The sequence below is a fragment of the Loxodonta africana genome, chromosome 14, assembly GCF_030014295.1.
Source record: "Loxodonta africana isolate mLoxAfr1 chromosome 14, mLoxAfr1.hap2, whole genome shotgun sequence".
NCBI lineage: Eukaryota > Metazoa > Chordata > Mammalia > Proboscidea > Elephantidae > Loxodonta > Loxodonta africana.
This window is the reverse complement of record NC_087355.1, coordinates 53,283,983-53,299,293: the sequence shown is the minus strand read 5'-3', so window position 1 is coordinate 53,299,293 and position 15,311 is coordinate 53,283,983. Positions and strand designations below refer to the sequence as shown.

At 46.3% G+C, this 15,311-nt stretch overlaps 1 protein-coding gene and 1 non-coding gene across 2 annotated transcripts; both read left to right on the top strand.

The window, feature by feature from the left end:
- Positions 1-814: 814 nt before the first annotated feature.
- On the top strand, positions 815-8,682 carry KLF10 (KLF transcription factor 10). Its single transcript, XM_003408423.4, has 4 exons — positions 815-967; positions 4,186-4,419; positions 4,530-5,442; positions 5,895-8,682. Exons 1-4 carry the CDS (start codon positions 932-934, stop codon positions 6,152-6,154), a joined length of 1,443 nt encoding a protein of 480 aa, XP_003408471.1. The 5' UTR covers positions 815-931; the 3' UTR covers positions 6,155-8,682.
- Positions 8,683-14,936: 6,254 nt separating this feature from the next.
- On the top strand, positions 14,937-15,043 carry LOC111750108 (U6 spliceosomal RNA). The gene has a single exon (XR_002785265.1). It is a non-coding gene; the product is annotated as a U6 spliceosomal RNA (small nuclear RNA).
- Positions 15,044-15,311: the final 268 nt, after the last annotated feature.

The window sequence follows — 15,311 nt, the reverse complement described above, 5'->3', positions numbered from 1 at the left end:
AGACTTCATGCCTCCCCATCCTCTCGGTTGCCTGGGAGGAAGGCTGGGCTACGCGGGCAGGGGCGGGTACTGAGGCCCGCGCTGCAGATTGGGCGGGAGGGGGGGAGTGCGCACCGGCGCGTGGGCGGGGAATGTAGGAGCAGGTGTCGCGCCCCAGTGACAGGGGCGCCCCCCGCCATTATGCTCCCCATGACTCCGCGAGGCAAAACCCGGCAAATGTTACAGAAATGGAGTTCGGTCGGTCACCAGGCTCTGCTTCTTCTCCAGACGTGCGGGACGGCACTTGCAAATGCAAATCCGTTGGCCTAAGTCCTTCGTGTTGCAGCCACCGCCTCCCTCACCCGTCGGCGTCCCGCCCACCTCGCAGCTGGCAGAGGTGGGGCCCGCGCCGAGGGCCGGGGCGGTGCCGGCACCCCTCCCCATCCCCCACGTGGGACCTGCCCTCAGCAGGGCTGGGCGCGCCGTCGCCTCGCCTCTCCGCTCGGCTTCCGCCCGCGGGCGGTACCCCGAGGCCGAGAGGGGGAGCGAGCGGCGGCAGTGGGTGGGCGAGGGGCGGGGGAGTTACTGAGTCAGGTGGCGGCGGGAGTTCCCCCTGACAAGGCCGAGAGAAAATGCTGCCGGGGATTGTGTACACGCTCCACTGACACAGGCTTCACGCTGCCGGGCAGCCGCTGATCACGCGTGGCCCCGCGAGCCCATTGGCCGGAGCCTCACACACCTTTGCTGCTGATTGGCCGGCCGCAGGCTCCGCCCCCGCCCCCGCCCGCGGCGCGAGGCAGGCGGAGTGGCTACCTGAATGGGGAGGGGGCAGACCGCGCGGAGCGCGGCGGCGGCGGGAGCGACGTCGAGTGTCTCTGGGCGCACGTCTGTGCCAGGCAGCCAAGCAGCCTAGCAGCTAGTCAGCACGCCGGCGGCGGCCAGGCAGCCAACCATGCTCAACTTCGGTGCCTCTTTCCAGCAGGCTGCGGTAAGTCACCTCGGGATGCCCCTGCGTCGCCGTGACTGCGGGGGCCAGTGGGGACACGAACCCCGAGTCCCTGACATCAGCCACGCCTGAGAACGGGGCTGCAGCGGAGTCGTGGGGAGGGAAGGAGGTTCCTGCTTGCAGACTGTAGGGATTGGTGAGGCCGTGTGTGTTAGAGAGCGGGTCAGAAAAGGAGGACTGGGATCTGGAAATAAGAGAGGTCTTGCTCAGGGTGTAGTGAAGAGGAGAAGGGCAGCTCCGCAGGGACACCTAAGGAGACAGGTGACGAGGAGGATGACTGGAGGGGATGGAAGAGTGGGCAGGGGGCTGCTGCCCTGGCAGCGAGGATGGGGGAAGGTGTGAAAGTGGAGTCGGGAGTGGGGACGGAAGGAGGCCAGCCTGCTCGTGGCACAGGTGAGAGTTGCCCCCGCCTGGATCAGGAATGCGGGGTCTGGGTGGGAGGGGGCTGCTCGCGAGCATTTGAGGGGCGGGGTGTCCACGGAGAGGAGGGAGGGGGCTGCCCCTCTGGAGGGTCCGGACGGAGCTTGCAGGACAGGGGCTGTCCAGCTGTGTACCGCGGAGAGGGGCTGCTGAGCAGAGTTGGGATGGGGGCGGGGGTGCCGGCGTGGGCGCTGGGGATGGCACGCGGAACCGGGGACTGCCAAGGGAAGACGGGGAGTGGCCTCCCTCAGACGTGGGGAGGGGACTCCCCATCCCCGGCGGGGCAGGTGGCTGCCTTCAGAGTACCCCCTCGGAGGGGGCTGGAAGGTGGGAGGATGACCCCTTCGGCCGGGGGAGCTAGGGCTGCGAGACGCGGGGGCCGCGTGTCGAGGCGGGAGCCGCAGGCAATGAGGGCCACGCGTCTGGAGCCGGGCCTGTGGGGGCTGCACGTCTGGGAACCCGTGGAGACGCGCGGCGGGCGGGGGCCGGAGCTGCCGGAAACGGCGGGGAGGGGGCGTCGCGTCTGCGGGAGAGAAGGGGTGGGCCCAGGTCCCGCGGGCTGGCGGCTGGCGTGGGCGGGAAGGGCTGAGGGCTCGACCGGGTCCCCGGGGGCTGCGGCCGGAACGAGGGCGGGGGCCGGGTTTCCGCGGGGACCCGGCTCCTCCTCCGGCAGCTGTGGCGGAGGCTGGGGGTGGGCTCGGAGCGGGTGCGCCGGGGGAGCTTCTCGTCCCCGAATGACCCAGCCCCAGCCTCCGCCAGGAGCGGGAGCGAAGCCCGGCCCCGCTGTCGGTTCCTAAGGGAACGGCGGCTCGCAGGGAGCTGGAAGGGGCGGGCGCCTCCCGGAGCCGGGCGGCCGCGGCCCCGCCCCTCCCCGAGAGTTCCAGCGCGCACTCCCGGGCGGTTGGCGGCGGCGCCCGCGGCCCCTCCCCGGGGCCGGCGCGAGGGCGGGGGCCGGCGGGCTCAGGAAGTAGGTGAAAGGTGACGGCGCGGCAATTCCCACTTCACGTTTCCAGCGCCGCCCGGAGCAGTCGCTGATCACGCTTTGTTCACATGCCTCGCCCCCTTCTCCCTCGCGCCGCCGCCCTTCGCGGGCCAGCCAATCCGGGCGCGGGCCGCCGGGCGGGCTGGCCAATGGCAGGGGCAGGGGCGTGGGGACGTGCGAGTGGCGAGGAATGTTCCCAGTGACTCACCCGCCAGCCTCTTTGAGGTTAGGGCGGCCCTATCCGTCAGTCCCCGCCAGCGAGGATCTCCCCCGCCGTCCGCCCCCGCCCCTCGTCTGCCTCCCGCGCCCGCGCCTCCACTTCCCTTTCCTGCCTCGCGCCCCACTCCCTTTCCTCCCCTCCCTGTTTCTCTTCCTGCCCTTCACGGCTCACACTCCCCTTCCCTCCTGCCTTTCTCTTTTTTTTCCTTTCTTTGCCTGGGCGTCTAGTGGAGGCTTTTACACATAGATGCGTTGTCCGTTGCCGCTTACATAAAGGCCTGCGCGGTTATGCAATTGCGCTGATTTTTCAAGAGCAGTGGCTCGTTTTCTTGGGATTTCAACATAAAATGATTATGCATATTTTAAAACAAACATTGAGAGTGGTACCTTCCAAAGTAAAGAGTTTTTTTCGGTATTTTTACACAATCTCTACGTTGACCAAAATAATCAACATTTTTTTAAATGGAAAATGGAAGGGGTGGTGGGTAGTACCATCTTTTAAAAATGCAATTTAAAGAGCTTTGATATAAAGTTATTAAATACTTGATAGAGGAGTTGTACAAATAATAACAAAGCATATGCTGTTATTTTTGTAATCAGTTTTTTTAAAAAAATGAAATAGATTGTCTTGAATGTTGCAGACTCCTTACAAGTCAGGGTTTTTAAAAATTACAAGTAGGATATTAAATGTTCTGATTATCCAGGTTTTTGGTATTGCATTCAGCTGGTTATAGTTAATGCATCGCAAACCACCGTATGAAGTAGAGCCAGTGGAAGGGAACACAAACATGAAGAGGCTGAAACTTGAGTAAAATAAAAATTGGGGATTTTTTTTAAAAACTCATTTGGCCTCCATTTAGCATAGATTAATCGAGTTATCGAATCATTTTAGATTTCAAATAACCTAATATAACTTTAATATAACTTTAATTTGAAAGAAACCCTGAAGATCTTTTATTCTGTTGATTTTATCCCAGAGTGCAAAGTGACTTTCCAAAGGTCATATGTAAGTCAACATGCCAGAGCCCTGTCTCGTACACTTTGCCTTTATAAGAAAGTTTTGAACTTTTTTTTTCTATTAGGAATTCATATTTAAAAGACCTGTTGTGCCTGTAGCATTGAAAAAGAACTTTTTTGCAGAGCCCTTCCCTTGTTAGTTTGTCACACCCCTGCTGCAGGTAGCTAGCTACTCTAGAAAGAAGATAAAGCACTTTTTTCTTTCTAAACCAAGTGCTTCTCTCTTTTGGATCACAAATGCAAGTTCCATGTATTGAAAATTTGGTCCTTTGTCTTCTTACTAGTAATAAGGTGTTGCTGTATATAAAGGATATCCGTGTTCAAGCCCAAAAATGAGGACGATTTCAATACCACTGCCATGAAGTCTGAGTCACCTGACAAGTATAGCCGAACTTTTGTCACTTTTAAAGTTTCAGAGTAGGGGTGAGAGAAGAAAATTGTCCTTTCAAATATTGACTTGGAAAGTTGAACAAATTATAAAAAAAGAAAATATGTATCCATTCTTCTGCGTCATTTGGATGAAAAGAAATATGTGTATAAGCTTTACTGTTTGTTTATATAGGAGGAAAGAATGGAAATGATTGCTGAAAGGTCAAAAGAACACGTGTATTCCTGGAACAAAACTGCAGAGAAGAGTGATTTTGAAGCTGTGGAAGCACTTATGTCAATGAGCTGCAGTTGGAAATCCGATTTTAAGAAATACATTGAAAACAGACCCGTGACACCAGTGTCTGATATGTCAGAGGAAGAGAATCTGCTTCCGGGTACACCCGATTTTCATACAATCCCAGTTTTTGTAAGTATTATTGTTTTTCAGATGAATGTAAATTACAGAATTTCTAGTAATTTACACAGTGCATGCTACTTCAAATTTCTCTTGCTGATGCCTGTTTCTCTTCTCTTTAGTGTTTGACTCCACCTTACAGTCCTTCCGATTTTGAACCCTCTCAAATGTCAACTCTGATGGCGCCAGCGCCATCTACTGGACACTTCAAGTCATTCTCTGATACTTCCAAGCCTCACATTGCTGCACCTTTCAAAGAGGAAGAGAAGAGCCCAATACCAGCCCCAAAACTCCCTAAGGCTCAGGCAACAAGTGTGATTCGTCATACAGCTGATGCCCAGCTATGTAACCACCGGTCCTGCCCTGTGAAAGCAGCTGGCATCCTCAACTATCAGGACAATTCTTTTAGAAGAAGAACCCACCTAAATGTTGAAGCTGCAAGAAAAAATGTACCTTGCGCAGCTGTGTCACCAAACAGATCCAAATGTGAGCGAAACACTGTGGCAGATGTTGATGAGAAAGCACGCCCTGCACTTTATGACTTTTCTGTGCCTTCCTCAGAGACAGTCATCTGTAGATCTCAGCCAGCTCCTGTATCCCCACAGCAGAAGTCGGTGTTGGTCTCTCCACCTGCAGTTTCAACAGGGGGAGTACCTCCTATGCCGGTTATCTGCCAAATGGTCCCCCTCCCTGCAAATAACCCTGTTGTGACAACAGTCGTTCCCAGCACTCCACCCAGTCAGCCTCCAGCCGTCTGCCCACCTGTTGTGTTCATGGGCACTCAGGTGCCCAAAGGTGCTGTCATGTTTGTTGTTCCCCAGCCCGTTGTCCAGAACCCAAAGCCTCCAATGGTGAGCCCAAATGGCACCAGACTTTCTCCCATTGCCCCTGCTCCAGGCTTTTCCCCTTCTGCAGCGAAAGTCACTCCTCAGATTGACTCACTGAGGATAAGAAGTCATATCTGTAGCCACCCAGGATGTGGCAAGACGTACTTTAAAAGTTCTCATCTGAAGGCCCACATGAGAACGCATACAGGTACCAACTTTTTCTTATTTATGTCTTAGAAACTTAGATGAAGATTATTTGGCTTATGATCACAAATGTAAACCAGGCATGTTAAGGAAGAACTTGCCTTCTGAGCCAATTCAGTGGGTGATACTTACCAGTGCAAGATCCTCTAACCTCTCAAACGGTGATTCTCTGGATGTCTCACTAGTTACTTTAGTAATAAAGTGCCTTTGAGACCTTTGAACCATAATTGAAGTCAGAAAACTTTTTGGTTTTCGCTTTTTTTATTAAGAAAAGATTTTTGTAAATGCGATAGGGTAAAAGTTGAGAAAATTGAGCAATATGTATCTACCTAATACTTATTTGACAGTTTATTAATTTATTAGCTTTTATTGTTTTAAAATGCATGTTTTCTTATACGTTTAGGTATAACTGAACACAAATGCACAATAACGATGATCTGAATTTCTTTGTTTCAGGAGAAAAACCTTTTAGCTGTAGCTGGAAAGGTTGTGAAAGGAGGTTTGCCCGTTCTGATGAACTGTCCAGACACAGACGAACCCACACAGGTGAAAAGAAATTTGCCTGTCCAATGTGTGATCGGCGGTTCATGAGGAGTGACCATTTGACCAAGCATGCCCGGCGCCATCTGTCAGCCAAGAAGCTACCAAACTGGCAAATGGAAGTGAGCAAGTTAAATGACATTGCTCTACCGCCAGCCTCTGCCCCCACGCAGTGACGGATCAGAAGGTGAAGAATCAAAATTAACTTTGGTCACAGCCAGAGGCCAGTGGCGATATAAAAAATGCTTCCACTGCAAGTCTGTGGCCCTCTAGTGTGGGCTGAAAGCAGAAGCCCCAGAGGCCCAGCCTGAATTAGATGACAGGAAGTGCTGAGGCCACAGGCAGGTCACAGAATGGCAGATTTCATTTCTTATCACATAAGAGAGATGGGAAAGTTTTATTCTTTTGAATATTTTTTGAAGGTTTCAGATGAGGTCAACACAGGTAGCACAGATTTTGAATTTGTGTGCACAATTTGTTACTTTACTTTTGCTGTTAATACTTCAGACCAACTTTTCAATGTGATTCTTCTAAAGCACTGGTTTCAAGAGTGTAGAGATTGGAAGTAAACCTTACGGTACAGAGATGGGAATGGAAAATTGGTTTGTATTATTACAAATATTGTCATCCTCTCCTAGAGTTATCTTGTTTACTATTCCTAGTCAATTTTGTGGACAGTGGTTAAAAATATCTAGAACTAGCATTTTTACACTATCACTGATATTTGGAATTGAGTGGCTGTATATTGCAAAAGAGGGCCCAAAGAATTGGAATCCTCATTAATTTAATTGCTTTGAGATGTAGCTACTTTTTTTTTTTTGCATTTTTGTTTTGAAAGTTTAACAAATGACTATATCTAGGCATTTTATTATGCTTTGAACTTTAGTTTGCCTGCAGTTTACTGTGTAGATTTGAAAATTGTATGCCAATATGTTTCTGTAGACTAAAATACAGTGCACTTTGTTTAGGAAAAAAAAAATCTGAATATGAAAATATATATTGTAAAAAAGGAATATCAAGAATGTTAGATAACTCCTTGAAAAAGATGACTTATGGGTAAAGTATCCTTATGTTACGAGGATATAACATGTGCTTAATTAGAAACTTTGTGAGCTTTATTCACAAATGGATAAAGGTTGTCTTGTTAATTTATAGGAGTTTGAAAGGGATGTGGAACTAGCTGAGTCGAAAAATTACTAGAGCATTCACTTTTGTTAACAGTATTTCTGTTATATTCTGTTGTATAGTGGATGATACACACAGAGGTAAAACAAGAGTAAATTGTTTAAAATATATGGTGAAAAATGTCACTCTGTCTTCCCGTTTAATGTTTTTCTGTATATCGGGTTTAGATTTTCTGACATCAGAACTTTTACCCTTGGAAAACAAAAAAGAGTTTCTGCTTAATTAAAAAAAATCCTTGTGACTCTTAACAATTTTGCACAATATTTCTTTTGTTGTACTTTATATCTTGTTTACAATAAAGAATTCCATTTGGTATATATAATTGGTTGGTTGCATTTATTGAAGAGTCACTCTAACCTTGACATCAGTCACTTCAGGTACTGTCCAATGACTTAGCGTTTGAATTTGTCTAAGGGCCTCATTCAAATTTAGAATGTCAGGAGTGTGTGTTTAACATGTATCTATACATTTATTGGGATAATATGGGAGCCAGCCAGTTCTAAGAAGCCAATACATTTAAATTTTTAAAAATAATTTTTACCTTTTGGTGATTTGGGGTTGATATACAGCTCTGGCTCTCAGCAATACCTTGTTAAGTAACATTTAAGTTAAATGGGAGCACCACAGTGAGTAACTACAATGAATGAGACTGCTGTGGCAAATGAGAAGCCAGACCCATTACGTTGAGAATTAATTGCTCACCTCTAGAAGTTAAATTAACTCAGACCATTAAGAGACGCTTTAAATACGATAAACATACTGGCACTTAGGCTGCGTGAAAGGTAATCCATCTCTGAAGAGAAACACTTGCTAGCCACTCCAGGAAGAACTAGGAGGGACGAGTCCCTGAAGAGAACATCGTGCTTGGTGAAGTAGAAGGTCAGCGAAAAAGAGAAAGACTTCATCGAGTGGCTGCAACAATAGGCTCAAGCATAACAGCAGTGGCGAGGGTGGCACAGGACCGGGAAATGTTGGGGTCGCTATGAGTCAGAACCAACTCGGTGGCACGTAACAACAACTAGGAAGAACTAGGATCTGTAGGTGCTACTAGTTGTGTGGAATATGATTTTGTAGATTACTATTATAGTTTGTTTTGAAGGCCCCTTGTCATGACAGAACATTTTCCACAGTGCCCAAGCTTAACCTTTGATCCAGGGCTGGCTCCCTGTTAAACACCGGTAAGAGGCCGTGTACTCACTTGGCCCCACATGTAGGACCAGCATCCTGAGTCATTCTGTGCATCTGTTGCTACTTTTCTTGGAAACCTAACACCACCTAAGTATGACACGGCTGCTGGAGAAGGGGGGCCTTTCTATGCTCCTTGAGCATTGGGAACCTGCATCATCCTAATCTCCCCCAGGGTTCCTCTTGGTGGCAAGTCCCCAGAAGTGGGAATAGAGGAAGATGGCTGAGGTGTTCTCTCCCTGTCCCAATGCTCATTCCCCTGTAATGACAGGGCCAATGGAACTGTGCTGTCCCCTGCTGTGCTCTTCCCACTCCTAGTTGGCACCTGAGACTTTTCTGTAGCAATCTTATAAATCAGATAAAGGAAAAAGTTGCCTCAAAACGAGTAAACTTGCAGTATGTTAACAGGGTGTTAATGTAGCTTTAGCACTTTTAGTTGTCTGGTTTTATATTGAGTTGAACTATATGAAATTGCTGATATTCAACTGTCTTAACAGTGAAAATTTTTAAAATTTTTTATTGTGCTGTAAGTGAAAGTTTACAAGTCAAGTCAGTCACACAAAAACATATATACCTTGTTACATACTCCCAGTTGATCTCCCCCTAATGAGACAGCCCGCTCCTTCCTTCCACTCTCTCTTTTTGTGTCCATTTTGCCAGCTTCTAACCCCCTCTACCCTCTCATCTAACCTCCAGGCAGGAGATGCCAACTTAGTCTCAAGTGTCCACCTAATCCAAGAAGCTCACTCCTCACCAGCATCCCTCTCCATCCCATTGTCCAGTCCAATCCCTGTCTGAACAGTTGGCTTTGGGAATGATTCCTGTCCTGGGCCAACAGAAGGTCTGGGGGCCATGACCACTTGGGTCCTTCTAGTCTCAGTCAGACCCTTAAGTCTGGTCTTTTTACAACAGTTTGAGCTCTGCATCCCACTGCTGTCCTGCTCCTTCAGGGGTTCTCTGTTGTGTTCCCTGTCGGGGCAGTCATCAGTTGTAGTCAGGCACCATCTAGTTCTTCTGGTCTCAGGCTGATGTAGTTTCTGGTTTATGTGGCCCTTTCTGTCTCTTGGGCTCGTAATTACCTTGTGTCCTTGGTGTTCTTCATTCTCCTTTGACCCAGGTGGGTTGAGACCAATTGATGCATCATAGATGGCCGCTTGCTAGCGTTTACGTTAACAGTGAAATTTTTAAAGATACTTTTATATTTAGAGAAAGTTGCAATATAGTAAAGTTCTCACATGTCGGGCGACAGCCCCAGCAAGGAAATACCCTCACTGTTCGTGCCGGCAGATAATCCAAAGAACTGACACGTAGCCCTTTCCAGATTCATACGTTCAGGGAAACTTACTGACACAGGCAGCCAGCTGCTGTCCAGTGGTGGCTGGCTGTAGTATTTTCCACAACCACCCAGCAAGGGACCCAAGATTATGTACCATTCCAGCTGGGACCAAGGCTCATCGTTTTCTCCCACGTCCTTGGGCAGTCAGTGTTCTCAGGGACTTCACGTCCAGGCCTAGTGTTTTCCTTCTTGTTGCTAAGGCATTCTTCAGGCTTGGCCACTGGCCCAGTCGTGCCCCTCCTGGCCTTGTACCTTAGCCCAAGTCCATCCCAAATTCATCCCCAGCATGCCTCGGGGAAGAGCAAAGCTGATTCCATTAGGGAGGGGATGCATATAGCTGAATAGCATTACCCCACACCACATACCCTTCATTGAGCTTCTCCTTATGATAGAATGTAACTAGAGAACATTTATCAAAACTAAGAAATTAACCTGGTAAAATACTATTTAGGAAGGGTGGTGCAAAGGGTTAAGCGCTTTACCACTAGGCAAAAGGTTGGTGGTTCGAACCCACCCAAGGCGCCTTGGAAGATAGGCCTGGTGATCTGCTTCCAGAAGGCCACAGCCTTGGAAACCCTGTGGAGCAGTTCTACTCTGCACACATGTGGTTGGCATCAGTCATCACTGATTCGACAGCAACTAGAAACAGTACTATTAAGTAAAGCACTTACTCGGATTTCACCAGTTTTTCTACTAATTTTTTCTATTCCAGGAGCCAATCTAGTATCTCACATTGCACCTAGTTGCCATGTCTCCATAGTCTCCTCCAATCTCTGATAGTTCCTCAGTTTTCCTTTGTCTTACTTTTGAAGAGTACTGGCCGGTTATTTTGTAGAATGCCGCTCAATTTGGATTTGTTTGAGGTTTTCTCATGATTAGATTGAGGTTACGCGTTATTGAGAAAGAGACCATGGAGGCGATATGCCTTTTCCAGTGCATCGTGTTAGGGAATGTTTAACAGAGGCATAACTAAGGTATGGCAGGTACTGCATGTGCCCTGGGTGTGCTTGAGGAGGGGTGCTAATGAACAGTTTCTATTGGCCATCGTGGTTTCCATCGCCAGCTGTGAGAGATCATTCAACAATTTAAAACTAATTCCCATAGGCACTATTTTCCATAGACAGACCCCTGAGAATACATGATGTTGATCAGTATTACTGGCCATGTTAACCGTGATCACTGGGCTAAGGGGACGTCTGCTCAAATTCTCCACTGTAAATGTAGCATTTTTCCCTTTATAACTTAAGTATTTGAAGGGAGATATTTTAAGACCACGCAAATCACCTGTTTTTGCTTAAACTTTTGTCCACTCATTTCAGTGTCTGTTAGTGGATATTCCTGTAACAATTCTTACTGTGATGTGCTAATGGTAATTTCCTATTTTCCTCATTCTTATTACATTTATTTCCATAAGAAAGAGTTGTCACTTCTCCCCCATTTATTTATTCAGCTATTTATTTACGTCATTATGGACTCGGGTATTTATGCCATCCTTTGGGCCTTTAGTGGCTCTTTCTGTATTCAACCATTTTTGATCAACAAAGATGGCAATTTCATGTGGTTCATCCTATCATTTCTCACAGGAATGGGGGCTGTTTGGTATTAGTGATTCAGCTTTTAAGAAGTTCTCTTTACCCTTGCTACCACTCCATCTAATCCATCATCTCTCACCTGAATCACTGCAACTTCTCCCTAATTGGTCTCCTCACCACTAGTCTCACCATTCTACCACCCAGTCTACTCATCATAGTGTTTTGAAAATGCAAATCTGATCATGTCCCTTCCCTGTTTAAAACACGTCGAAAGCTTCCTGATGCTCTCAGGATAAAGTCTAGATTCCTTCGCAGTGTCTAGAATAGTGCTGTCTAATAGAAATACAATTGAGGTACATATGTATCTTGGAATTTTCTAGTAGCCACATAAAAAAAGTAAAAAAAAAAAGCAAAATTAATTTTCACTTTTTTTTTACTTAACTCAGTATATCCAAAATATTATCATTTTAACATATAATTGATATAAAATTGTTAATGAGATCTTACATCTCTTTTGCACTAATCTTAGAACTCCAGTATGTAATATGGACTTAAGGAGCCCTGGTAAATCAGTGATTAAGCACCTGGCTGCTAATCAAAAGGTCATAAGTTGGAACCCACCAGCTGCTGGAGCAAGATGTGGCAATCTGCTTCCATTCCATAAAGATTAAAAAACTCATTGTCATCACAACAGAGTGCCCCCAGAGAGAGCTGGAGAAAAATGTAGAACAAAATTCTAACTCACAAAAACAGACCAGACTTACTGGCCTGACAGAGACCGGAGAAACCCTGAGAGTATGGCCCCCGGACATCCTTTTAGCTCAGTAATGAAGTCAATCCTGAGGTTCACACTTCACCAAAGATTAGTCAGGGCCATAAAACAAAACAAGACTAGAGGAGCACACCAGCCCAGGGGCAAGGACTAGAAAGCAGGAGGGGACAGGAAAGCTGGTAATAGGGAAACCAAGCCAAGAAGGGAGAGCGTTGACATGTTGTGGGGTTGTTAACCAATGTCATAAAGCAATATGTATACTGTTTAATGAGAAACTAGTTTGTTCTGTAAACCTTCCTCTAAAGTACAATAAAAAAAATAAAAAAAAAAAACCGTTACCATCGAGTTGATTCTGACTCATAACGACCCTACAGGAGAGAGTGGAACTGCCCCAGAGGGTTTCCAAGGCTGTAAATCTTTATGAAAGCAGACTGCCACATCTTTCTCCTGTAGAGCAGCTGGTGGATTTGAACTGCCAGACTTTCAGTCAGCAACCAAGTGCTTAACCACTGCACCATCAGGGCACTCCTCTGAAGATATTACAGCCTTGGAAACCCAATGGGGTGGTTCTACCCTGTCCTGTAGGGTCACTATGAGTCAGAATCGACGGGACAGCAACTGGGTTTGGGTTTTTTATTTTTGTTTGCTTGTTTGTAATATATACTTACAGTATATCTCAATTGGGACTAGCCACATTCCAAGTGCTCAGTAGCCACATGTGGGTAGTGGCCACCGTAGGGGACTGAGCAGGTCTGAAAGGCCCTGTACCGTTATGCTTCTACCAGCCTCCCACACCACTTTCATCTTATTCTCTATATTGCTTCCAAGCTCTAAGCCTTCACACATGCTATTTCTTCTGCTAGGAATGTTTCCCTTGCCCTTTTACCTTGACATTTATGCAATCATAATAATCATTACCCTTTACCGAAATTGCTTAATGTCTGTCCTTTTTTCCTTGACTGTAAAAGTCCATGAGGACAAGGAACCGGTGGGTTTGGCTGACTGCCATATCACCAGCATCTAGCACAGTGCCCGCCGCGTAGTAGAGGCTCAACAAATATTGCCAAACAGAAAATCAAACCAAGAGGAAGTCTGTGAAATTTTAGGGAGGGAGAATAATTAGGACATTGTTACATAACATGCAGGATTCAGACAAAGGCTATGAAAAGCTAAAGACTGCCTTTGTCTTATGCCCATCATTCTTTGCTGGCTGTGGAAGGACAATTTACCTCATCTTCCAAACGCAAAGTCTCAGGGCATTTAGGTCCTCTTGAATTCATTTTTAACAGGGCAGAGAAGAGATCGAAACAAGATGGACATACACAAGGCTCACCAAGGCCCTCCATGTGGATCTAACTCCTCAGCCTGGGATGGCTGAGAAGGATCGCCTCAGCTATCATCCTCCCTTTCTGTTGGGAGGGCATTGAGTGTGAAGCAGCGGAGACTTACATCAAGAACACTGGACAGTCAGCAAAGCATAGGAGTTAGAGAAATCTTTTGAGAGATGACATCAAGAGATACCTTAAGGAAAGTCTTTATCTGAAATAGAGCTGTCTCACTGATTTTGTTGTGCTGCCGTAATCCAGTCCTGGTATTTCTCTAGCCAACTTAAGTCGAGTGTTAAGAAGAGAAACGACTTAGATTTGGTTCTCAAGCAGCACCATCTTGGATTTTCTACATAGCTAACTGTGCCCTGGAGAAGGTGTCAGAAAAGGTGAGGAAAAGAGCACTGATCAAATGAAAAGACCTGGGTTACACTGATAAACTAGTTTATTCCTTGGGAAAATTCCTTTATCATTCAGGGCCTCTGCATCCACCTTTAAAAATGGGGCTAAACACACTTCCCCTATTCAGCTCATAGAGCTGCTTACAAGCTCAAATATGCTGATGTATACAAAAGCCCTCGGAAAGCATAATAGTCTGCATTTGTTGGCACTGTAATAGTACCCACGTCTGGGAATATACACATGGTGGTGAGTAGACTGGAATCCCTACCTAGGGTGGCAACCCACTTGGGTAAAGGAAAGCCACTTAGAGCTGGGATAATTAGAGAATTTTGATGACTAGTGTTCCCACACTTCTACCTACATATCAAATCATTTGAGTGACCCATTTACAGTAAATCCCATTGCAATGAAGCCAATCTAATGGGAAGGAAAGCACAGAGCATAAAGTCACGGCCTTGTGCTGAACATGGCTAAAGCATGGACACTCATCGTTTGGATACAAAGTACAAGTTTGGGCAGAATTATTATAGAAATATTCAACATATGACTGACTGAATTTGTCAGTTTACTGAGTTCCCTTTGATCTCTTTGTAATGATCCTGGCTCGAGTGAATTCTCCAAGCCAACTCATGATAATCCATGATAAAATGCCGCATATTAAATATTCTATGAGGCATGGGCTAAAAATAGTATTCAGGTACCTCCAGAGCTCTCCGAGTCAGAATCCCAGGGGAACAAGGGTCAGCATGAGTGAGAAGAACATCTTTCCCCCCGGGAAATTATCAGGCCATACCTGGGTCTGTCCAGATAATGCAGTCTCCTCATATTGACAAACACGGAATTCCAAAGAAGCATAACTCTCTCAACTTTGGTTTCTTGTTCCAGCAGAAGAAATGAAACTCGTTTTAAACTCCTCCTGCCAATTGGCATTCTAACCTTGACGGAAATTCAGAAATTCATGGTTGTCTACTCGACAGATGCCAACAATCCTGGTTTGACCTTGACTGCCTGCCTTTACAGTGAGGTACTGAAAGACAGAAAATAACCCCAAAATACAAAAAAGATGATACCTTTTTTAAAATTTGCTTAGGATAATTTAATTTTTAATTCTCCATTGGTCAATGGAGGCATAGTCTAGATCTGGAGAAACCTAGATGAGATTCTGGGATGAAAATGAGAAGTAAAGAAATAACATGAGTGAGAAGTTAGGAAATAACATGAGTGCTCACTTCGGCAGCACATATACTAAAACTGGAATGGTACAGAGAAGATTAGCACTGCCCCTGCACAAGGATGACACAAAAATTCGTGAACCATTCCATATTTTTTTTAACTTGAGCTGTAAACTTTCACCTAAAGCACAATAAAAATAAAAAGAGTGAAAGAAAGAACATGAAGTGAAGAAGGATGACCCAGTGGTAGGCTTTGAGAGAAGTAGTTTTCTATTTCTCTGATTAAATTATCTAAGCCTTAAATATTGGTTTTAGAAAGGACCCTTCTAGTTTTCACAGTCTCACTGAAAAGATAAATGCAAGCATTGAATGTTTATCACCATGAGACAAAGTAAAACAGTGTGGCCTTGTGAAAGAAAACTTT